A 26047-nucleotide genomic window follows, 5' to 3' on the forward strand; every position below is an offset into this window, starting at 1 on the left:
GATCCAAAGAGGACACATATAAAATTGCCAAGAAAAGCAGCAAGCCTGAGGATTGGGAGCAGTTTAGAATTCAGCAAAAATGGACAAAAAAGTTGATCAAGATGGGGAAAATGGAGTATGAGAGTAAACTTTCAAGGAACATAAAAACTGACTGTAAAAGCTTCTATAAATATATGAAGAGAAAAAAAATTAGCAAAGACAAAAGTAGATTCCTTACAGTCAGAAACGGGGGAAATTATAATGGGGAACAAAGAAATGGCAGATGAATTGAACACATATTTTGGTTCTGTCTTCACAAAAGTGGACACAAATAATTTCCCAGAAATGTTAGGGAACCAAAGGCCTAGTGAGAGGGAGGAATTAAAGAAAATCAGTATTAGTAAAAAAAAGGTGCTAGAGAAGTTAATGGGGTTAAAGGCTGAAAAATCCCCAGGGCCTGATAATCTACATCCCAGATTATGAAAGGAAGTGACCCTGAAAATATTGGATGCATTGGTGGTCATCTTCCAAAATTCTATAGACTCTGGAGCAGTTCCTACAGATTGGAGGGTGGCGAATGTAACCCCATGATTTAAATAGGGAGGGAGAGAAAAAAAGAGAGTTACAGACCAGTTAGCCTAACATCAGCAGTGGTAAAAATGCTACGGAATATTATAAAAGACGTGGTAACAGACACTTGGAAAGCATTAATGGGATTAGACAAAGTCAGCATGGGTTTATGAAAGGCAAATCATGCTCAACTAATCTACTAGAGTTTTTTGAGGATGTAACTGGTAGAATAGATAAGAGAGAACCAGTAGATGTGGTGTGTTTGGATTTCAAAAAGGTTTTTGATAAGGTCCCACATAAGAGGCTACTGGACAAAATTAAAGCACATGGGATTGGGGGTAATATATTGGCATGGATTGAGAATTAGTTGGCAGACCAGAAACAGAGAGTGGGAATAAATGGGTCTTTTTCCATGTGGCAGGCAGTAACTAGTGGTGTATCGCAGGGATCAGTGCTTGGGCCCCAGCTATTCACGATGTATATAAATGACTTGGATGAGGGAACCAAATGCAATATTTCCAAGTTTGCTGACGACGCAAATCTGGGTAGGGTTGTGAGTTGTGAAGAGGATGCAAGGAGGCTTCAGGGCAAATTAGACAAGTTGTGTGTGTGGGCAAACAATGGCAGATGCAGTATAATGTGGATAAATGTGAAGTTATACACTTCGGTGTGAAAAACAAAAAGGCAAAGTATTATTTAAATAGTGGTATATTGGGAAATGTGGATGTACAATAGGATCTGGATGTCCTTGTACACCAGTCAATGAAAGTAAACAGGCAGGTGCAGCAAGCTTTTAGGAAGGCAAATGGTATGTTGGCCTTCATTGCAAGAGGATTTGAGTTCTGAAGTAAGGATGTCTTACTGCAGTTATACAGGTCCTTGGTGAGACCACACCCGGAGTATTGCATGCAGTTTTAGTCTCCCTGCCTAAGAAAGGGTATACTTGCCATTGAGGGAGTGCAGCGAAGGTTCACTAGGCTGATACCTGGGATGGCAGGACTGTTGTATGAGGAGAGATTGGTACGACTGTATTCACTAAAATTTAGAAGAATGAGAGGGGATCTGATTGAAACATATAAAATTCTAACAGGGCTAGACAGACTGGATGCAGGGAGGATGTTTCCCCTGGTTGGGGAGTCAAACACCAGGGGCCACAGTCTCAGGATATGGGGCAGGCCACTTAGGACTGAGATCAGGAAAAATTTCTTCACCCAGAGGGTGGTCAACCTATGGAATTCTCTACCACCAGAAGGCAGTGGAAGCTGGGTCACTGAGTACATTCAAGGAAGAAATTGATGAATTTTTGGACATTAGAGGCATCAAGGGGTTTGGGGAGAACGCAGGAATATAGCATTGAGATAGACGATCAGCCATGATCACATTGAATGGCGGAGCAGGCTCCAAGGACTGAATGGCCTACTCCTGCTCCAAGTTTCTATGTTTCTATATGGAGTAATAATGCAAAGCCAACCCACTACATCCTGTTTTCCATCCTGGCTGAAAGTTAAAAGCTACTTCCCCAGTTCTAACATATTCTTTTCTTTGAATTCAGGATATTGAGAAATCAGATATGAACAGCGATAGGGCAGGGCTTCAACTATTCCATTGCTGCCCAGGTCTGCCTCACCACCACCAATGAGACCACCAATGGAACCACCAATCGCCACCACCCCCCCAACATTAACATTCCACACCCCCAACCCACCCCCGCATCCCCAGCCCCCGCAGCAAACCTCCCCATCTCTGGAGTGCCCAGAGGCAGGGGACCAGTTAGAGTTGGTACAGATGATGGTGATTATCTTTCAAGGAAATTCCACATCTCATTCTTTATATTGATCCACTCAAATGGCCACAGTTGTAACACTAATCAAACAGGCCAAATCAACCACTGCAACAATAGTCGTGGTGCTAACACACGCAGGGCAACGTTCATAACCAGTAGTGAGAGGGACTGGGTCACCTCCATCCCTAGAGGCAAGTACTGATACCCAGCAGTTATCCACATTGCTTCCTCCTGCCACTAAGGGACCATGTAAAAAGCAGCACAAGCTTATACTGTACAAGACTCAGCCATACACTTTAACTGTAAGGGGAAGCAGCAGGACAAAACACAATGAACAAAGCAACAGACACTGTATGGCTTATAAACATTGCATTGACAGAAATTACAATGTGTATTTTTAGTACAAGGCCAATTCAGATGATTGAGGAGACACAAGGTTGGATCCTAATGTACTACTAGGCACACTGGAGCTTTATTTTACATTGGGATTGTGCACATGTAAAGAGGACTATTATTCATTGGTAGGAAAAGGTTTTTAATGAAAGGGTTGCTTAAAAATAAATACAGTACATTTAAAAAGCTCCTTAACACATCCTCAGGATAACCCACTTTGCTATCTATGGCTTAGTTCTTAAGTTTAGTGACATGCAATATGCTTTTATTCAAACAATGCCATGGAATATCTTAAATCTGCCATGTAATTGATATTGAAGAGGTTAGCTGTCGACTCCAGAATAATATCAATGGTTTGGTTGAGTGGGTGGAAAAGTGGCAAATGGAATTCAATCTGGAGAAGTGTGACTTAATGTGTTTTGGGAGGGCAAACGAAGCAAGGAATACACAATTGGGAGGATATCAAGAGAGGTAAAGGAAGTGAGAAGAGTGCATGTCCACAGGTCCCTGAAAGTGGCAGGAAAAGGTACAAAAGGTGATAAAGAAAGCATATAGAATGCTATCTTTTATTGGACAAAGTACAGAATACAAAGGCATGTAATGCTGGAACTGTATAAAATGCTGATTTAGGCCACAGCTGGAGTTTGTGTACAGTTCTGGTCACCACATTACAGGAAGGATATAATTGCTCTGGAGAGTACAGAGCAGATTTACAAGAATGTTGCCAGGGTTTGAAAACTGCAGTTATGAGGAAAGATTGGGTAGGCTGGGTGGTTTTCCTTACAACAGAGGAGGCTGAGGGATGACTTGATTGAGGTGTACAAAATTATGAGGGACCTAGATAGGGCAGTGGAGAGGTCAATTACCATGGGGCACAGATTAAAAACCTTTTCCTACCAATGGATAATAGTCCTCTTTACATGTGCACAATCCCAATGTCAAATAAAGCTCCAGTGTGCCTAGGAGGAGATCAGGATCTATGAGACCAACCTCATGTCTCCTCAATCATCTGAATTGGTGTTGTATCAAAAATGCGCATTGTAATTTCTGTCAATGCAATTCTACAGATGGTAGAAGGTTTAGAGGGGATATTAGGAAAATCTTTTTCACCCAGAGGATGGTAGGTGTCTGGAATACGTTGCCTGGATTGGTGGTTGAGGCAGAAACCCTCAACTCATTTAAAAGGTACCTGGATCTGTAACTGAAATGCTGTAACCTGCTAGGCTACAAACAGGGTGCTAGAAGGTGGGATTAGAATGGGCGTTTAATTTTTTTCAGCCAGCGCAGACATGATGGGCTGAATGACCTCTTTCTGTGCCATAACTTTTCTATTGTTCTATGGTTCTATGCACTTTAGACGTGGCTTCATTTTAACATCCGAAAAATGGCATCTCCAACATCCCTGTGATATTGCATTGAGGGGCTAGATTTTATGGCCCTCTGCTGGCGTGTTTGAAGGCAGGGTGGGGCTTTTAAAATTCAGGGTATGGCCTACCCATCACCTTCCCAACCACCCCTGATCTGTCTCCCATTTTAGGGTGGGCAGTGGAGTCATCAGGCCTTGGGCCTATTGAGGCCCTTAAGTGGGTCATCCAGTCCCCACCGCTATTTTACCCATGGAAGGCCCAGACCAAGCAGGTAGCCTGGCAGCTTTTACTGGGCGAGCTGGTGTTGGCAACCTCCTTTGGAACGTCCCCTCTACCCATTGGAGGCATCCCCCTCCCCCACAAAATTATACCCCCTTCCTTAACCCTCCCCCAAGTCTCTCAAAATCAGTCCCCCAGCCAATCGCCCCACCTGCCGGCCCTGTCAATACACCGGACTTACCTGAAGTCCAGCTTCCGTAGCCTCCTCTTCTTCAGGAACTGGCTGTACTGCCAGCAGTGGCCACTACTCAAACCTGAAACCGCTGGGACTACAGAGTTGCCAGCCAATTGGATTGGCCAGCAGCTCTCTAAACTGGGATATCCTCCCCAGATGGTGGTGAAAGTCTTGCCCTGAGCCAATTAATGCCCCGCTGAGTGCAACATAGCTGTGGGACAGCAGGCTTTCTCATGGGTGGGCTCCTGACCGATTTTTTAGTCAGGGGAGAGGACAGGGAACACAGCACCCCATAAAATCCAGTCCAAGATGTCAGTTCCGGCATAGGCATTTTTCACAGTTGCTGACAGAACCATTCCTGACATGGAAGTACAAAGCACCGTGCATACTCCTTAGATTTCTGAGTCTACAACCATCCTAACCAGTGATACTAAAAATGACCACTGGAGGCCTCTGAAGAGCAGCTAAGGTTTTTCTTGGTTATTCAGCAGTAAGGTGGCCCACAGTCAGCCTTAGACTCGGCCCTCACACTCATCTACTGCTTCCCCCCCTCCTCTAATCTGCTTGGATCCATCTGTGGGCTGGCTCTTTATCTTAACCATGCAACTCTGAGAGGGCACCGACCAGAAAGCTGCATCAGAATGCCCGATGAGAACCAAGACTTAATTTCCAATAAGACTCAGGTCCTCACTTTTGGACATGCATTGCAGGCGCATTAACTATTTCACACCAGAAGCATAACAAAACCAATTACCCAGCCAAAATGTGATTACTAGCCCAGTGTAGATGCCTTAAGATATTCCTGTGATGGAAGTACAAAGCACTAGCAATTACCAATGTAATTAAAGTACTTTTAGTCAACCTATTTCTGATGAAAACCATTTCAAGGTGATACACTCATACTAGGAAATCAATAACTAACAAAAACAACACAGGATGCAACCATACAAGATGTGAAAATGGAAGTAACCAGTTCAGATATACAGAGAGATAGTGGTTTCTAAATGATCCATTACCAAATAGTGACACAACTGAACTGCATGATATGAATTCATCTGAATGTGTCAGAATTTCTCTGAATTGGCTGACAATGTCGGAGTATAGTGTAAGGCTGGTGTACAATGAACTGTCGACATTTTCAACCTGCATTTGCACAGAAAAAAATCTGTCAAGACTTACATTTCATTTGCTTCACAACTGACTTGTTGGGTTCCAGCCAATGCTAAGAAATAAAAATTGGAGATCAAAAATTAGACAATGTTACATATCTGATTTTCTCTGTCTCCTTCTCACACACACACACAGACACACACACACCACACACACACACACACCACACACACACAAACACACTCACACACTCACACACACACAAAGATTGCTTTGTGCTGTATCTCAAAGGTCCCGTCCCCTCTATTAGAAATGAGAACCTACAAAACAAAGAATTATTTGGTCAGCATTTACTGTGTACATACCAAACAAATGCCAAATTTTAAATGCAATTGAGACAAAAGAATCTCTTGTTGTGTTTCTGGAGAAGTTAGAAAGAATGACATTAAGTAATCACAATAGCTTCCTAGTTACAGTACTATTTTCAAAAATGTTAGACGTTAATGCTAACATGTCATACTAGTCCTGAGTTCCATCAGCATTCAGCTGAATACCTATAGTAAGTGTGAAATAGGACATCTTACGGGATGGTTGGAGTCAGGAGATGCAGTACAGGTGAAGGTGGAATGCTTATACAATATCCATAACTATATTTAAATATCTTTCAAACAGAGCTCAACAAAAATCTGTGGTCTGATCGTATAAATCAGCCTGGCTGGAAGAAAAGGTCACAAAAAGCAACAAAATAAACAAATATACTGTCACTTAGATATTTCTTTTAAAAATATTCAGAAACAATTTCTTGAAACTTGGAAATGGAAAAGTAGAAGTTTTATTTTTCAAAATCGGTTAGTTCTGTATTATATGAAACGAACATAATGGTGGGGTTGAGATATTTGATTACTCTGTATATTAGATAAGCAGGTGCCGGGACGTCCATTAGATCCATTTTTGTGCAAGACCCTCATTTAATGTGCACAGGAAGCTATCAATGTTGAATAAGCACTAACAGGCAGCTTGCCAATCCAGGGAGGGCAGGAAAGCTCCTGACCATCCATGATGATGAGCTGGAAGTGTGTCATTAAAAAGTGGGTAACAACCCCAGAGAGGCAGGGAGAGTTTGGAGCATGGAAGAAGAACTTTGTACAGCCTGGAAGAGCATTTTTAACATCATTCCCTAAAGAAAAGCTCCTTATCTGTTCACCAAAAATGTCAGAGCCTTGAACTGGAATGTTAAGTATAACTCGGATAAAGTAAAGTCTTGCTTGCAATATCTTCCTCACCCTGAAACAATGGGGGCAATTTTAAATCTCGGGTGGAAATGTGACCCTGTGAAGAACCGGCCAGTCCAAGAATGGCAGCAGGATTAGGGAGGCCTGACCAGCTGGGCTTCATTAGCACGCCGCTAGGCAACTACCAGGAATTGTAGAGAACAGTCCTCAGCATTACAGTAAGTGATCAGAAGCGGGGTCTGACAGGGATCACAGTAGAAGGGAAGTCCTTGATCCCTTGAGCATCAAGGGATGCTCAAGATTTCCTTATGGGACCCAGGCGAGCACTCCTGCAAGGAAACTGAAAAAAAATGTGTTTTTCCAGTCCTCTTCTGGCCCTAAACCCATTTCCTGACAAATTAATCTGGCAGTCAGGCCCCAATGATGTCACTGGAGCACAATCTGTATATTTAAATAAGGATCCTGCTACGCTGAACATCTTTGCTGGCTGCAATTTTAAAGTACCGTCGGCCAAATCAGTGCAGAAGGGTAAGTCTCCTGCTCCATTTTAACTGTACTCATGGGTAGAAGTTTGCCCTTGTTGGGCGGGCTCAGTGCAGGTGGGCGGGGACGGTCAGGAAGGCGACCGCCACCCGCGATTGGGGTCGGAATGGGATTTCACGCTGGCGGACCAATTAAGGCCCGCCAACCAAAATACCGGTGAGTGCACAATGATATCGGGATGCTCGCTTGACATCATTGCACGTCATTTAATGCATTTAATTAGGCGCACGCCCACCCGCTCAGCAAAAAATCCTGGCCCATGTTCCCAACCCTCCCTGAATGACAAGGAGATTCCCAGAATTGGGGGTTCCTCTCCCGAGCACTGCCTTCGACAGTCAAGGAGATAAGCCATTTAAATTTCCCATCGCAGTGCACGACCTCTCCTCTCCAAGTCCATGATGTCCCCCACAGGGAGCTGCAACTGCATGGAGTGCAGCTGGGAGGAGGCTGGAGAGGGCTGGAATTGGGAGGGCTGTCTGCATTGGAAGGTCTTGGCAATCCTGAGATATGGGAAATGACAGGAGAGTCTCTGAAATGGGATTGGTCTCTAAAATAGGGTAGCTTTCCTCAGTTTCCCCTCTTCCCCACTATTGGTTTCCCCTCATACCCTGCTAATGGGTGGCCTCCTGGTTCTTGAAACTGGTCCAAAACCACAAGCAAAAATATTACAGGGGACCCAACCTGTCAGTGCAGTAACATTTTAACATTTGTGGAAGTTGCATGATTAGATATCGTATGGCCAGATGTCACATGGACACGTCAGGTATCACATGGTCAAATGAGAGCGGTCAGAACGTCACATGATCAAACATACAGGAATGCCTCCAAACAGGACTGGCAACCCTAAGCTGTACTTCAATTAGTTTCCACCAGGCGTGGGAATTAGAATTGCCCCGAGTGTGACTTATTAGCTGCCTTGATTGTTTAGTTCTCATTGAAAACCACATGACTAACATGGAAAAAGGTATGAGACAGAGAACGACAAGTGATGTACAGCAGTAAAAATTAATCTTGAGTGGTTACATAAAACAAGCAATATTGCAATCCGGGCCCAAGTAATTGGAAGATCATTTCTTTGGGGTAAATGTCCCACTGGCAGCAGGAGATTTTAATTAGCATTCTCAGATACTGACTATGCCAATGATATCACTGCCATCAGACGGAAGTTGAAATTTGTGGGGATTCAAAGAAATGGTAACCAACATCCAGTGACTGCAATGGGAGGAAGGGAAGTTAAAATCAGGGCTCACATCTAAGCAAGTCCCATATTTCATCATCAAAAGAAAAAACCAAAGGAATCCAATGATTGCTATTCTATAAGTGTGGAGAATGGCAGAGATAAGGAGAGAAATATTCTGCCTTTGCAGTCTCTGCATGTTGGGTACCATTTCCATGGATCCCCAACAAATTTTGATTTCCGATCACCATTACATATTATTGTGAATACATTTTCCGGTTATAAAGTGACAAAATGTGTTCATGTGTGCATTAACTTTTCTAGGCCTACCACTTCTTCAAGGCAGAGCCCTGACTTCTGGAGAAGGGGTGGTGACAGCCGGTGTAGTGGTTTGCCCTGTTGCCTCTGATGACTTCGGCGTGGGTGCTTTGACGAGCCTAGGCCTTAGGGGCCCCGGCTTGCTTTGGCTGTCCACCTGTGGGCCAGCTGCTCCCTCTGCAGTGATGGAGGACGAGGTTGAGGAGGTCACAAGCAAAGGGGGCTCAAAGGGAGAAGGCAGCCTCTGAAATTCCTGAGTGGATGGCCCAGGGGTGTCCAGCTGCCACTCTTCATCCCTTTGGGTGCCCAACACCTTGAGGGGAAGAGAGGAGAGATGTCAAGGTGCCCCGTTTCCCTCTCATGTCACCATTACAGGAACTCACCCATGGCTACCAAGATGGAGTGCAGGTCTGCGTGCATCTCCATGTTCTACTGGACCAGGGTCTCCATGGCGTCTGCCATCCTACCCACGGAGACCTCCTTTTGCGCACATGTGGGCACCACTTCATCAGAGAGCAGACAGATGCACTCCTCTGACTCACATGCCACACTATTGAGGGATTCCAACAGCTCTGCATGATGTTCCCACGCCTTCTGCTGACTCTCCACGATGAGTTGGAAGGCCGAATACAGGGACTCAGACCCCACAGACTCGGACACACTACCTCTTCCCCAGCAGTCCTCCGAGTGCCAGGGAGCTCAGCTGAACCTGCCTCCTCCTGCTGCAGACACCTGTCCATGTGGTGGCCACCAGATTGTGAACCTGAGCCTGCTCTAGATCTAGGTCCCATCGAGGTGTGTATCTCTGCTCTGGTGGAGGTGTGGGTAAGTGCTGTGATGGGTCTTCCAGGCTGCTCATTTCCAGCTCTTCAATGGACAAGGTGCCCTCTTGGCTGGGGGTGAGGACCTGGATGGAGCTGAGGGGCTGGTTGGCTGCGGGTGTCGGTTGCTTGGCAGAGCTCTCTGTGAACCAAAGCAGGGATAATTAGTGCATGGCTGCATAATCAAAAGCAGGAGAGAGAGCACTCATAGTTGCATTGAGAGGGGAATGATGTGGTGTAGGATGTGGGTGTTCGCTGCCGACCTCACTGTCACCGCAGGCAGGGTCCACATCCTAGCCAGTCAGCATGATGGCACATTCCTCAAAGTGAGTGAGGGGTCTTATGTGGGCCACTCTACCCCTGGTCTGGGACCTCTCCCTGCTGTTGTGAGCCAACCTCTCCTGCATGAAAACAGATGGAGAGAGTGTGAGCAGGACACATGGCACTGCGTGGAATGTTTGTGTGGTCAGCAGAGCCATGGACAGGATGAGGGTGCAAGCTCCAGAGGATATGAGCCTGATGGAGATGTGAGGGTGTGTGTGAGAGTTAGTGGTGTTGTCCCTTGAGGTCTGAGATCGCTGTGGATGTGTGATGGGTTTGTGAGTGTGTGAGTTGAGAGTGATGAGGTAGTTGACTTACCCTGGTGGAATGGATGAGAGCATTCATCCTCTTCCTGCACTGGATGGCTGTCCTCTTTTGCAGGGCACTGGCACTGACCACCACTGCCACTGCCTCCCATGCTGGATTGGTGACCTTGCTTGCTGGTAGTCACCCAGAGCAGGAATAGAGGACTTTGCGGCGGGCCTCCACTGCGTCCAGTAGGCATCGCCAAATATGGGAGGCAGCATGTTTCCTCTGTTTGGTAGGCATCAGTTCCATGCAGCTTCCTGTCCATTGAAGAGTGCTGGCTCTGTGCAGGGGCAGCCTTTAAATATGGTGCCCAGTTTACTGAAGGCCTGAGGTGACGGTGGTGCAGGCGAATTACAGGCTGCCCTGCCAGCGACTCAGTGTGTTTCCGGGGAATGAATTATTCATGAGATGAGATGCGCCAGGAATGGGACAATATGGTGTGAAAAGCCGTCATTGCGGCCGGTGGGTAAAACATCCTTTTTCATGCCCGATACCGCACTTAGTGAAAATTTGGGACAATCCCACCCATAGTTTTTGATTTTGACGCTTTCCCGTGTCTAATGACACATGAGCCAGGCAAAGCATTTGCTTATGTCTGTTTCTGTAGCTCGATTTCCTGCAGCAGGTCACTCACTTGTCACCAGAGGCTACGGCTTGAGGGGTGCAACTCGATGGCTGACCAGGAGACTCACCAGCTCTTACCACCTGCCATAGGTGTATTGGAAGGATTTACAGGTTAATAATCAATCTGTTTGGCCATGTTATGAATGCACCTTCTGTGGCCATCAAGTCCTGGAGCAGGACTCAAACCCAGAGCTTCTGGCTCCTAACCAGACATAAAGTGGGGGGGTCATAATTTTTTTAAGATACTCGGGAGCTTATCTCCATCTCATTTCTGCCTTGTTTCCGGAATAAACAACTCAGTGGCAAGGGAAAATTTTTTTAAAGTAAGTTGCTGTCTTACCAACCATTCTATCCATTCTGATTTTTGGGTGGGCCTCAAATTAGACCTTCAGTAATCCTGTTGGCAACAAAGTTTGGGTGGGGAGGTGGTGGCGGTGGGGGGAGCACAGGTTGGTGGAAAGCAATATTCATGGGTATATTTCAACAGGGACCAAATGACAGTTAGGACACCAGTGCACTTTTATGTCAGACAATGTTGTCCATGCTACTTCCTCAATGTGCCCAGGAATACATGGGCAGCACAACTTAAAGGCATCATAAGCTGTAGTCAGGTAAAGCTGAAGCAGGTCAGGCAACTATTTTTTCTTCATTCATTTTGGTACTTTCAACCTTAAAAGTTTCCTCAAGTCTAACTCCTTGCTGCTGTGTGCACTTTACAGTTCCTAGCCATGTTAATCTGCTGCTGCACTGATCCTGAAATATTTTTGGCACTCCTCCTAAAATTGCTGATGCAGGCACACATCCATTTATAATGGAAGGCCTCTGGTTTATGCTGAGTTAGCTGACCTTGGGTCAAGACAATGATTGAAAGACTAATGCTCATTTCAGTTTCACTACATTCTGGTAAGTGGAAATATCAGCTCTGAGCCCTGATGGCGGGCTAGTGACTTTACTGGAAGTGCATCTATGGGTGCCTCAAGCAAGGACTTATTAGTCAAAAAGAAAAGGGAAGCATTTGTAAGGGCTTGAAGGCTGGGAACAGATGAAGCCCATGGAGAATATAAAGAAAGTAGGAAGAAACTTAAGCAAGGAGTCAGGAGGGCTAAAAGGGGTCATGAAAAGTCACTGGCAACAGGGTTAAGGAAAATCCCAAAGCCTTTTATACATATGTAAAAAGCAAGAGGGTAGCCAAGTAAAGGGTAGGCCCACTCAGGGACAGAGGTGGGAATCTGCGTGTGGAGCCAGAAAAAATGGGAGAGATACTAAATGAATACTTCTCATCAGTATTCACCAAAGAGAAGGGCTTAGAGGTCGATTTGTCTAGGGAAGAGTGTGTAGATAGCCTGGATCATGTTGAGAACAAAAAAGAGGTGTTAGGCGTCTTGAAGAATATTAAGGTGGATAAGTCCCCAGGGCCAGATGGGATCTACCCCAGAGTACTGAGGGAAGCAAGGGAGGAGATTGCTGGGGCCTTGACAGAAATCTTTGTATCCTCACTGGCTACGGGTGAGGTCCCAGAGGACTGAAGAATGGCCAATGTTGTTCCATTGTTTAAGATGGGTAGCAGGGATAATCCAGGAAATTACAGGCTGGTGAGCTTTACGTCAGTGGTAGGGAAATTATTGGAGAAGGTTCTTCACGACAGGATTTACTACCATTTGGAAGCAAATGGGCGTATTAGTGAGAGGCAGCATGGTTTTGTGAAGGGGAGGTCATGTCTCACTAACTTGATCGAGTTTTTCGAGGAAGTGACAAAAATGATCAATGATGGAAGGGCAGTGGATGTTATATACATGGATTTCAGTAAGACCTTTGACAAGGTCCCTCATGGCAGACTGGTACAGAAGGTAAAGTCGCACGGGATCTGAGGTGAGCTGGCAAGATGGATACAGAATTGACTTGGTCATAGAAGACAGAGGGTAGCAGTGGAAAGGTGCTTTTCTGAATGGAGAGCTGTGACTAGTGGAGTTCCGCAGGGATCAGTGCTGGGACCTTTGCTGTTTGTAGTATACATAAATGATTTGGAGGAAAATGTAACTAATTAGTAAGTTTGCAGACGACACTAAGATTGAAGGAGTTGCAGATAGTGAAGAGGATTGTCAAAGGATACAACGGGATGTAGATCGGTTGGAGACTTGGACGGAGAAATGGCAGATGGAGTTTAATCCGGACAAATGCGAGGTAATGCATTTTAGAAGGTCTAATACAGGCAGGAATTATACAGTAAATAGCAGAACCTTTAAGTGCATTGATGGGCAGAGGGATCTGGGTGTACAGGTCCACAGGTCACTGAAAGTGGCAACACAGGTGGATAAGGTAGTCAGGAAGGCATATGGCATGCTTGCCTTCATTGGCAGGGGTATTGAGTATAAAAGCTTGGAAGTCATGCTGCAGCTGTATAGAACCTTAGTTAGGCCACACTTGGAATATTGCATGCAATTCTGGTCACCACATTACCAGAAGGATATGGAGGCATTGGAGAGGGTGCAGAGGAGGTTTACCAGGATGCTGCCTGGTCTGGAGGTTATTAGCCATGAGGAGAGGTTGGAGAAACTCAGATTGTTCTCACTAGAGTGACGGAGATTGAGGGGCGACTTGATAGAAGTTTACAAAATTATGAGTGGCATGCACAGAGTAGATAGTCAGAAGCTTTTTCCCAGGGTGGAGAGTCAATTACTAGGGGACATGGATTTAAGGTGAGAGGGGAAAACCATAGAGCAGATGTGCAGGGCAAGTTTTTTACATAGAGGGTAGTGAGTGTCTGGAATTCGCTGCCAGAGGAGGTGGTGGAAGCAGGTACGATAGTGGTGTTTAAGAGGCAGCTTGACAAATACACAAATAGGATGGGAATAGAGGGATACGGACCCCGGAAGTGCAAAATGTTTTAGTTGACGGGCAATATGATCGACACAGGCTTGGAGGGCCGAAGAGCCTGTTCCTGTGCTGTACTTTCCTTTGTTCTTTGTTCTTTGATTGATGGGCTCAATGATGATCTAATGGCTAGCTGATGTTCACTGTTTATGTCCGCAAGTGAGGATTAGACAAAGGCTTGGTACCAGATTGTTAGCTGTGTCCATGTCATAATACCACAGTACGAGTCCACGTGTTCAGAAGGGGAAGGGAAAAATGAGAACATAAAAGAGTTTTTTTCCATAGGAATATAAATCCACTAATACATACCCTTTGTTTCTCTGGATCAACGTATCTAATACCAAAGTAATCCTTCTCCAACAAGCTGAAATGGTTGCAGACGTGATCAATGAGGAATTGACCTTTGGTGTCTCTCTGCAAAAACAAAGAGAATAAAGTCCCTCTCAAATTAATATTAATGTGGTGCTTTCATGGTCAACATATTATTAATTTGTTAAATTTGCATTTCGAGTTAGATCTTTCTGGTCTCCTGTAGGCCATGAGATTATTTCCTGTCAATGAAGGATTCCTGAAATGGTTTGATACAACTAGTATATTGCTAACATATTAAATAATATGCTGAAATTTTGACCAAAATTATTTTTCACTCAATGACTGGAAAAGTAGCTTCAAGCTAATTTCACCTGGGTTAAAATTAAATAATTTGAACATCGACTGAGGATGTGAATGAAGAGCACAATTTAATGACTGTTCAATGGCAAAAATATTATTTCATTTAAGCGATCATTCAACATTTTTGAAGACTTATATTTGCTATTCATCTGTTTAGAGACTGAGCAGCAATATTAGGCATGCTTCTGAATGAATTGTATGTTGTTTCTCCAAACACAAAAGCAAAATTCTGTGGATGCTAGAAACCTGAAGTAAAAGCAGAAAATGCTGGAAAAACTCAGCCGACCTGGCAGCATTCGTGGAGAGATGAACAAAGGTAATATTTCAGGTTGATGACCATCTCAAATGATGAGATTAGAGATGTGATAGATTATGAGCAAGTAGAGAAGCAGAGAAAGGGAGAAGGGGAGAAAGAAGAAAGGGAAAGTCTGAGAAAGGCACGAGAGATTATCCGTAGTTCTGTTAAAGCATGGAGACTCCGCAGACCTCCCAAACTGATAGGCATGACTATGATTCGGAATTTCCAACCCCATTTCAGACAAATCCCATTTTCCCCAGTTGGGTAAAAGGGGGTGGAGCATAACTCACACATGAGAGAAACTCAAACTCAGCAGGGCCATTTGAACTTAGCGTTGAGTTCGAACAGACCCCATTTTCACTGTAGTAAGTATCTTAACCACAGTGTGCGAGTTACAAATTTTTAGAGACATAAATGCTCCTGAAGGGCAGATAAAGCCTGTTGAACTATGAAGTTGTGAAGTTATTTAAATCCTCAGCCCTTTAAAAATCAAAAACGCTTGCCTGTCTAGGTGAGAGGTAAAGAAAAAGTCTATTCCAACAGTTACAATAGCTGTTTGTTGATATTGCTCTAAGGACTCTTTATGAATGCTTGGCTGCTTTTCAGAACGTATAACTATCTTAGCAGAGAGGCTCTAAATTCACAGTTTGATTAATAGCTCAAAAAGGTTTTTAAATAATTAGCTGTCTTTGAAGTGGGGTTAAAAATAGGAGTTTGTTTTTATAGTGGGATTAAGTACTTGATATGTGAAATGTTTTGATTTACCTTCCATGAATGGATTTTTTTTTTACAGTGAAGGCTTTAATAGATATTTAGCCTTTATTTTATTTCACCTCAACATGGCTCCTGAGGTCTGCCCATGGTGAATACTGGGTGAGTTGGCATGGGCAGTGTAAGGCCAAGGGTGGTGGGGTTGGAATGGTAAGAGTTACCATTGAAGGGTATGAGTAGCCATGGGTGTGGGTGGGAGGGCATGAGTTTGCATGGATGGGGCAAGAGGAGTAGCTGGGGGCATGAGGAGGCAGTGTGAGGGTAAGGACTAGAGAGCCTAAAATTTGAGCAAATAACTGGGATGAAGTCCCAGAGAACCAAAATGGGCAGCAGCAGCCCCTGTGGTTGCCTCCAATCTGCATCTGGGGGCAACAAGCCAGGCTCTATCCTGACCCAACCCCAAAAATGAAGATCCCGCCATTTGGGGGAGTTTCTCCCAAGGTGCGCGCAGCAAGCTGGGAAATTTCCCAATTCACGCTACCTGCTTCAGGAGAGAAAATTTGGGCCCAGGTGACAAAACGAATGACGTTACTAAGGCAAAAGGGAATGGTAATGGGACAGGTAAAGATAGGTCAACAGGTAAAGACAGTCAAGATGAGGTTTAAATGAAAATTTGGAGGACTGGTGGTGGTGTGGTGGTATTGTCATTGTCTAGTGTCCTAGAGATCTATGGTAATGCTCTGGGGACCCAGGTTCGAATCCTACCACGGCAGATAGTGAAAGTTGAATTCAATAAAAATCTGGAATTAAAAGACTGATAATGACCATAAAAACCCCATCTGGTTCACTAATATCCTTCAGGGAAGGAAATCTGCCATCCTTCCTGATCTGGCTGACATGTGACTTTTAAATACCCTTTGAACAAGGACAATTAAGGATGGGCAATAAGTGCTGGCCTAGCCAGTGACGCTCACATCCCATGAACGAATAAAAAAAATAGCAGAAACATTACCAATATTTGTTGTCCACAGAACTGGGGACAGAAATTTGTTCAACTTAATATTTAGTCCAAAAGGCTGTAAAGGGCCTAATCAAATGATGAGGTGCTGCTCCTTGAGCTTGACTAAACAGCGTAGGAGACTGAGAACAAAATGGCCAGAGTGGGATAAAAACAAAAAACTGCGGATGCTGGAAATCCAAAACAAAAACAGAATTACCTGGAAAAGCTCAGCAGGTCTGGCAGCATCGACTTCGACTGAAGGGTCATAAGGACTCTAAACGTCGACCCTTTTCTTCTTCGCCGATGCTGCCAGACCTGCTGAGTTTTTCTATGGTCAGAGTGGGAGTAGGCAGAGCATTAAAATGGCAGACGATCAGAAGCTTGGGGTCATGCTTGTGAACTGAACGGGGGTGTTCTCCAACACAGTCACCCAATGTGTGTTTGGTCTCCCCGTTGTAAAGGAGGCTGCATTGTGAGCAGCAAATGGAGTATATTTGTTGAAAGAAGTACAAGTAATTTGCTGTTTCCCCTGGACAGTGGGAAGGAAAGAGGTAAAAGGGCAGGTGTTACATCTCCTGCACTTACATGGGGAGATGCATTGGGAAGGGGAAGGGATGTCGGGGTAATTGGAAGGTGAACCAGAGTGTCACAGAGAGAATGGTCCCTTTGGAATGCTGAAAGTGGAGAAGAGGAAAGGATAGGTTTGGTGGTGGTATTACTCTTGTTATGATTCCAGCTGAAGTTACTACTGGACAAGCCAGATGCCAGGGTGGAACCCAGCTTGATAGATTCTAACTTTTATTTTTTGTTTAGAAATATGGAGTGTGGCGACTGAACAGAGTCATGGGGTCAGCTGATGAACGTGATCATGATCACAGTAAGTACACAGTCCATGTAAACCAATAGGCGATCTGTAGTCAGGCACACCAGCTCTGAAATCAAGCGACAGATGCCATCCCAAACAGATGCTATGGATCTCTCATCAACTTCCCCAGACATCTGTCGTACCCTGAGCTAACCAGTCTCACTGAACTCCGTCTTTCTCCTGAGGGTTTCCAATCTCCACGCTCAAAGAACCCGCTTTGGAACCTACTTTCAAATGACACTTTCTTCGATGCCTTCCACAAAGGTCCACCTCCAGGGTTTCAAGCTCTCCTTCTGTTGTTCCTTTCTCCAGGGTCACCACCTGCATTCAAGCTTTGCCGTCCATGCGCTCTCTCTCAGATACTCAACCATGCCAATAGAACAGCCTTCTTCTCTGCTCCTTACTTTCACTTCCACTGAACAGGGTCTTGTTCCAGATTCCTGTCCTTGTCCTTTGACCTAGCTTAGAGGGCTTCTTGCAATTTTTCTGGAAACCTCCAGCCAGTGTCTCTGGTCATTGACCTGGAAGGGTCATATTGCATTATCAGTCCTTTTTGTTGACAATTCTTAGTTTCCTATTCTATAGGCACTTAAGTTGTTTTCATATTGTCCATTACTGAAGTTGATACATCAGGAACGTTACTTGGATCAGTTCTTCGCTCAACTGGACCACAATTTGGCAAGGAATTATTATTCACAGATGCAACTTCAGAACAATGACACTCCATGCCACACATTCAAGAACCTCATTACTCTTTTTATGACAACGTTCTAACAGCTCACTAATTTTGGTTTTTAACTCGGCATTTAACCAATTGTTCTGATTCACCAGTAATTCCTTTTTCTGTTCAAGGCATTTTCCATGTTAATTCATAGAGACTACTGATGCTTAAAGTTCATCAAGTTTTAACTATAGATCGACCTTTGTTAAGTTTGCTTCTACAAGTTTAACATTTAGACATTTCAAGTCCTCAGTCTAGTGTTCCATTTTCCACGATTGATTCTCAATTGCTGTCACTAATTCTCATTCTTCATTAGCAAGCTCCACTTTTACACATGAAAGTTGGTTTTCTACGTTAATCAGGTTATCTTTCAATTGTTTGTTATTGGCAATAAGTGTTTCAATTTTGCCCACAGTAGTTTCTTGAAGTTGCTTAGGATCAGCACAATCAACTGTCTATTGCAATATAGTTGTTGCCACTTTACTGTCTCCCCTAGCCAAATCATTACCCAGAATAAAATCCACCCCTTCAATAGGTGATCTAGGAATAATTCCCACCATAACAATTCCAATTACAAAGAGACTTTACACAAAGAAACAGGTTCATAAATTCCATTAATACCCGTTATTAATACTTCTTCCTTCATAAAACTGCCCGGAACACAAATTGTATCATCAGTCACCATCAATGATTGATCTGCCCTAGTATCTCTCATAATTTTGATCTGTTTATTTATTTTGTTGGAGGAATAAGGAAACACTTCTCCCTTCAAAACAAAACTTTAGAATCTCTATTGCCTGACTTCCTTCACCAATAATCAAAGAAGAATTCTCTGGACTATCCTGTACCATATCCCCTTTCCTGCAGGTTCTGAGGGAACATATTTCACCTGTACCACTGCTACAGTTTTAACAACCATGTCCTTTTCTGATGCAACCTTTCCTGAGGATTCCTACTACTGCAATAGTTCTACCATTTAGTTTCCAGCAATCTGCTCGAACATGTCCCACCTTGTAACAATGAAAGCACTTAGGCCTTCGAATCTCACTTCCTTTCTGGTATAAGGAGAAATTTCCAGGGAATTCCCAACTCTTCCCTGGCCACTTGCCTTCCTTTCACCTTCACAACTTCTATCTTTCTCGGGTTTGTGGGGGTAATGGAAAAAGGGTTTAGATTTATGGATCAGCTCATAACCGTCAGCCATCTCTGCTGCCTGTTTAGCTGTTTCAACTCCCTGGTCTTCAACATGGTTTCTAACTACAGGAGGAACTGAGTTTTTAAATTCTTCCAAGAGAATTATTTCCCTAAGAGCTTCATATGTTGTCTCTGCCTTTAATATCCACACCCAATGATCAAACTTACTTTGCTTTACCCTCTCAAACTCAATATAGGTCTGCCCAGGCTGGTTCCTTATATTCTGAAATTTCTGCCAGTATGCCTCAGGGACTAACTCATACGCACTCAGGATAGCCTTTTTCACTGGCATCATAATACACAGAAACCTCTTCTGACAATGATGCATAAACCTCATGTGCTCTCCTACCAATTTACTCTGTAAGAACAATGTCTAGATTTCTTTTGGCCACTTCTTTGCTTAGCTACCTTCTCAAACAAAATAAAAAATGCTTCAACACCTTTTTCCTTAAACTTTGAGAGAGCTTGCACAAATTTAACCATTGCCCACCAGGCTTTAGGTTGGAGTTTTTTGATCGTCAGAACCTTACTCAGCATTTGAGGCCTCTTTTTAAAATCCAGCCTTTTCCCTTTCTTATTCCTTCTCTCTTTCCTCCATTGCTAAATTCTTTCTCTGGAAGTCAAGTTTTCATATTTCAAATTCTCTTTCCTTATCTCACTCCCTTTTTCTCTCCTGCCTTTCTACTTGCTCCCTTTGAAATGTTCTTTCTTTTTCCCTTTCCTATTGTTCCCTTGGTTTTTCCTTCACCCGAATTTCCAGCTCCAAATTCTTCTGTTCTAGTTGAAACCGTAGCCTTGTAAACTTGTCACCTTCTGATTCTGCAACTTCCTCTGGTTCTTTCACTTCCAGTTTCAAATACTGCACTATTATCTCAGCTATGTCCGCATTCCTCACCCCTATGGGTAATTCTAACTCCAGTTTATCTGCCAATTCCATTAGTTTACCCTTGGTTAATTTCTGTAAACTAGTCAGGGTTATGTCTTCTATCTGTAACAAAGTCTTAGCAACCTCCAAAGCCATTTTGAATTCCAGCCTTTATCATATATCCCACAGTAACTCCAATGTCTATGTCCTGTACCTCAGTACTCATTTTTTAAGGCGTCACAGATCCCACCAATGTTCAGAGATTTTTAATCCAACAAGAGATCCCACGTTATAATGATAATCCTGGATGAGCCCCCACTGTGTTATGATCCCAGCTGAGGTTACTGCTGGACAAGCCATATCCCAGGATGGAACCCGGCTTGATAGATCCTTTTATTTTTTGTTTAGAAACGTGGAGTGTGGCTACTGAACAGAGTCACAGAAATGAACATTTAACGAAAGAATAAAATATTTATTAAACAACAAAAGATGTTGTTATAATACTCCTTCACCCACAACTATACTTTTACAGATATAAACAGGTCTATAAGGATAGCACAAGTTACAAAAGTTGTCTTATACTCTCATGATCACAGTAAGTACGCAGTCCATGAAAACCATTAGGCGATCTGTGGTCAGGCATACCACACTCTGAAATCAAGTGGTAGATGCCACCCCAAACAGATGCTATGGATCTCTCATCAATTCCCCCCAGACATTTGTCACACCCTGAGCCAACCGGTCTCAATGAACTCCAGCTTTCTCCCAAGGGTTTCCAATCTCTATGCTAAAAGAACCCGTTTTGGAATCTTCTCCCAAATGGCGTTCTCTTCGACGCCTTCTACAAAACTCCACCTCCAGGGTTTCAAACTGTCCTTCAGTTATTCCTCTCTCCTGGATCACCATATGCATTCAAGCTTTGCCTTCCTGTGCTCTCTCTCAGACACTCAGCATGCCAACAGAACACCACTGTTTCACACGCCCATAGTAAAGAATTATAGACCTTCGGCTGTCTCCTTGGATCTTCTGGCTTCTTGCAAGCTTATTTTGCTTTAAGTCAGCATCCTGCAGCTTTCTTCCTTTAAGCTTGGAGCCCTCCTTTGTGCTTCTTACTTTCACTTCCACTGAACAGGGTCTTTTTCTAGATTCCTGTCCTTGTCCTTTGACCTAGCTTAGAGAGCTTCTTGGGACCTTTCTCTTTTTTACTTTAGGACCTGCTCCCTGCATTTCCCTCTCTCAGTGGACTGCTGACAACTTAGTATCTCCCTTGAGATCCAGAACTCACTTGACATTAGCTGTTACTTTAACTTCAGAGCAACTCGTCTAAGATTCTTAGACTTATTTTCCTCAACAATCTGCTAATATGTCCAACTAGAGACAGACTTAAAAGGCTTCCTCCATCTTACAGCGTAATCACCAACTTAATTCAAACTGCTTTTCTGTTTCTCCCTATCTCCCTGTGTGGGTTTCCTGTTGCTAGGCAACAGCCCAGCTTTTCTACCTTTTGTTTGTTTTAACTTCCCTTCAAGAGTCATAAAACCTAATTAAAATGCAAGCATTTTTTATAGTGAAACCAAAACTCAAGTTCCCCACATGTCTTAACACAAAAATACAGAAGTACAAATTAAACTTAAACTTAAAGATGGAAGGTGAGGACAAGGGGAACCCAATCATAGTTGGGTTTGGGAAATGGAACAGAAGCTGTCAATACATTTTTTAGGTATGTAGTTTCTGTTTGCTGTTTGCCATTGATATGGTGAGTGCTTATTGCATTAAGACATTGCAGCTAAAGTATATAGGCATACTAGAAATCAATGAATGAGAAAAAACAAAAGGAGTTTCAAATATATTTGATAAAGATTATATAATTGCCTTAAACATATCCAATCCACTTATCAATTCACCAAGGCTACTTAGACAGCACCTTCCAAACCCACAACCACTACCACCTAGAAGGACAAATGGGCAGATAGATGGGAACACACCACCTGGAAGTTCCCCTCCAAGTCACTCACCATCCCAACTTGGAAATATATCGCCATTCCTTTACTGCCACTGAGTAAAAATCCTGGAACTCCCTTCCTAACAGCACTGTGGGTGTACCTACACCACATGGACTGCAACGGTTCAAGAAAGCAGCTCAACAAGGCTTCTCGAGGGCAGCTAGGGGTGGGCAAGCAACAAATGCTGGCCCAGCCAGCAAAGCCCACATCCCGTGAATGAATAAATCAAAATCCAGCCACAACTCCATGCCTAACAATCCAGTTGAATCATATGTTTTTGTGGCGTGTCCTTGACTCTTGAAGGTTTATAAAGGATGTCTTCCAATTAGTAGTGGTGCTAACTGAGTGGTGTGATTATTACATTCTGATTTAAAATTGATTGCAAAAACTAAAACAGAATGTTAACAAAGCTCAAAAGAAACAATAAGTATTCACACTGTATTATGGCAGAACATAAATACACATTGTCCTGGCCAGGAGGCAGGAAGGTATATATATATATATATATATATATAATAAAATAATTATTTTATGAAGTACTTCGGTTGATGTAGATATATATATTTGTAGATGCATATATATAGCTACATCAGCCTAAGTACTTTATGAAATAATTAATTTATTTTAAAAATGGACAGGCTTTAACCTATGACTCATACCAGAGGAATTTCTAACCTTCAGAAATCAGCAGGGAGCTCATTATCTTTAAAGAGGTGCTGATGCCCTCTGTGACAGCCAACAATCAAATTGCAAAGAAATGCACCTACCCCCTTTACATTTCTAAGGCAGAGCTCTAACCAACGGACACGGTAGGTCTGCTAAGGTCAAAAGGAACCTGACTCCTCTATTTAACACTTCCAAGATTCCAGACCTAGGAAAATACATCATTTGTCCAACACCCAGAAGACGTGGAAGGTATGTCACATGACCTTCCCCAAGCTGCTAGAGCTTATGATATTGTCGTATGGAACTGAACCCAGGCAGTCTACCATTTTAACATCTAACAGGTAACAGCAGAAAGAGCTCTGTCCAGGTGAAGTGCCTGGCCCTCATCTACACTGCGAACTACCGGAACATTGGAACTTTTGTTTCTATGCCTTCAAGACTAATTCATCTCTCAGCACCTTCTCCCATCATTGAAGTCCTTGCTTCAGGGAAGGACAGATCAGCCTGCATCAGTTTCAGCCTGCTAACCACTGAAGGAATACGCCACTGGACTTTTGATTCTGGACTCTGCACTCACGTGAAACCATAACTCTTATTTTTATCATGGTCTTTGCCCTGAACCCCTTTCTTTCCCTTATCCCTCTTTTATTGTATGAGTGCAAAAAAGAGGCAGACGTTGTGATACCCTTTTCCTGCATTTGTGTGTTTGTAAAGTAAACCAACCCTCTTATTCTACTTTATCTCAAGTTTGCTGTGGGGTTATTAATAGAGGATTGGATCACTCCAAACTGAAGGGTTGGGGAAAACATGCAACGACTTATAAAGGGGGAAACCAGAAATCGAAAACACCTTTCTGTTTACAGACGGACAGTGAGAGGAGAACTGAGGGATGTTTAAATTAATCCCCCTCCTTAACATAACAGAAATTGGGAGCTCACATCCAGGATTGAACCAATTTGAATTTGACCCGAGTCCTAGTTAAGAGACGAGCCAAATTAGAGATTTAAAAAAAGTCAATTGGAAGCCAAAAGAGGTAAAATTCCGTGGCTGAAACTAATTTTAAGACAAGTAAACTACCACAGCAAATTCATTGCCCTAACACTGGAAATGGCAACATTTGATGCCAAATGTTTGCTCAGCAAGAGAATTTAAGTGGGGAAAGTTTGGTGACCCTTACCGCAGGTCAATTGATAGCTGTAGCTAGGGAGATACAGTTCAAAGTGCTCAGCAAAATCAAAAGAAAGGAACTAATCCTGATGTTGGCAGAACATCTGGATCTGACATTACCAGTAGAGCAATCAGATGAAGAGGTCAATCATGATTCCCAATCACCTCCCCTGGGCAATTTTGAGCTGGAAAAGCTTAAATTGGAGTTAGAATTTAAGGAGAGGGAAAGAGAGAAACAGAGGGAATTTCAAGAGAGGGAAGGTGAGAAAGAGAAGAGAGAGCAAGGGAACAAGAAAAGGAAAGAGAATTCCAGCTCCATAAATTGGAAATGGAGCTAGCAGCTCAAAGGGAGAGAGAGAGAGCAGACAACTAGTTGCTGAAAGGGAAAGTCTCTCTCTACCCACCAGCACGCCCTATCCCCCTAACCCGGAACCACTCTCTGAGGCCCTCAAGTATGCAAGATTCTTTCCCAAATTTGAAGAGGGTGATGTGAAGTCATTTTTTTACTACCTTTGTGAAAATAGGAGAGTTAAAATGGTCATCAGAGATCTGGACATTTTTAATTCAAAGGGTCCAAGAGGTCTACTCCATGCTGCCTTCTGAGGTGTCCCTAAATTAAGAGCAGACTAAAGCTGCCATTCTAAGTGCCTATGAGTTCTTCCCAGAGGCATACCGCCAGCAATTCCGGAACGCTCGTGAAAGGCCAGCCCAAATCTACATCGAGTTTGAACGGCTGAAACAAATCGGGTTTGACCATTGGATAAGACCCCTAAAAATCTCACGCACCTATAAGGAGTTGCATGATCTAGTATTGCTGGAGAAATTCAAGAATTGCCTATCCTCCAACCTACGAATACACCTAGAGGAGCAGAGAATCCTCACAGCCAGGGGTGCAGCAGTCACAGCAGACAGCTATGACCTCCACCTATAGGCCTGTAAACTCAGGCAGCCTCTTTCCAAACTACACCCATGAGTGTTGGAAAGAGAAGCAGGGCGATACAGATAGGAAGGGGCCTCCAACCAGAAAAGATAACACAAAAGAGGGTGCAAGAATCCCCGCTGTAGCCCAAAAGGAGAATTGCCGAAGGCCGGTGTGTTCTCATCGCAACAAAATAGGCTGCTCCAGACCCGAATGCTGGATATTGTGAGGCAAGCCAGTTGGCCTAGAAAGGCTTCACATGAGCAGTCCCCCAAAGGACACCCCGATGGGTAGTGCAGCAGAGCCTCTTGCTACAGAAGCTAATCCATTGGAGGGTGAGGCACTATGCGTGTCTGAGCGGGACAAACTCCCAGAGACCTCCCGGAGTCTTGTCCTTTCAGGAACAGTATCCCCCTACCCGCCCAAGATGCAAGTAAATCCGTGCGTGGTACTGCTCCGGGACACAGGAGCCACTCAGTCCTTAATGTTGGAGGGAAACTCAGATCTACCCTGCTGACCCTCGCTGAAGATCAAAGTCCCCTAATCAGTGGAGTGGGAGGAGAATCATTGTTTACACCCTTCCATAAGGTCCACCTAGAGTGTGACCTTGTTTCAGGCCTATTACAGCAGGAATTGTCCCTAAGCTACCAGGAGCAGGAATCGATTTCCTCCTTGAGGACAATTTGGCTGGCAGCCTGATACTAGCCAGCAAAAGAAAGGAGGCCAAGACCAAGCAGGAGAAATCTGTAAAAGGGTAAAAAGCTGGAGAAGGTCCAGAGGCCAAAAAGGGCGGGTAGCACCCATAGACCCTGAGTGAGAGCTGCTTGAAGGTAGCAAGGCTGAAGCTAGGCCGGTAGACTTAAATGGGGTCCAGAGAAGGCCCATAGAATCTGAAATAGATGCCCCAAAAATCCCCAAATTATCGGGATCAGAGAAATCCTAAAGCAGGGGAAGAACTAGTGAGGGAGATGCCCCAGGTAGCCAAAAGAGCCTGAAAGAAGATAGGTTACTAAACTCGGAAAGGGACTGTTTAAGGATTTTCTTGAAGTATGGCTGGCAGAAACATTAGCCAGAATTTTCCAGCCCCTCACGCT

The 26047-nt window shown here is 43.8% G+C and overlaps 1 protein-coding gene across 1 annotated transcript in view; it reads right to left on the reverse strand.

The window, feature by feature from the left end:
* frmd3 (FERM domain containing 3) overlaps positions 1-26047 on the reverse strand; it is a 320905-nt gene that overhangs the window by 182058 nt on the left and 112800 nt on the right. The window contains exons 2-3 of the mRNA XM_041185271.1: positions 14182-14286; positions 5726-5768 (exon numbers count right to left, since the gene is read on the reverse strand). Coding sequence (XP_041041205.1) covers positions 5726-5768; positions 14182-14286 — 148 coding nt within the window. The remainder of the gene's footprint in view (positions 1-5725; positions 5769-14181; positions 14287-26047) is intronic.

This window comes from Carcharodon carcharias, chromosome 4 (genome assembly GCF_017639515.1).
Source record: "Carcharodon carcharias isolate sCarCar2 chromosome 4, sCarCar2.pri, whole genome shotgun sequence".
NCBI lineage: Eukaryota > Metazoa > Chordata > Chondrichthyes > Lamniformes > Lamnidae > Carcharodon > Carcharodon carcharias.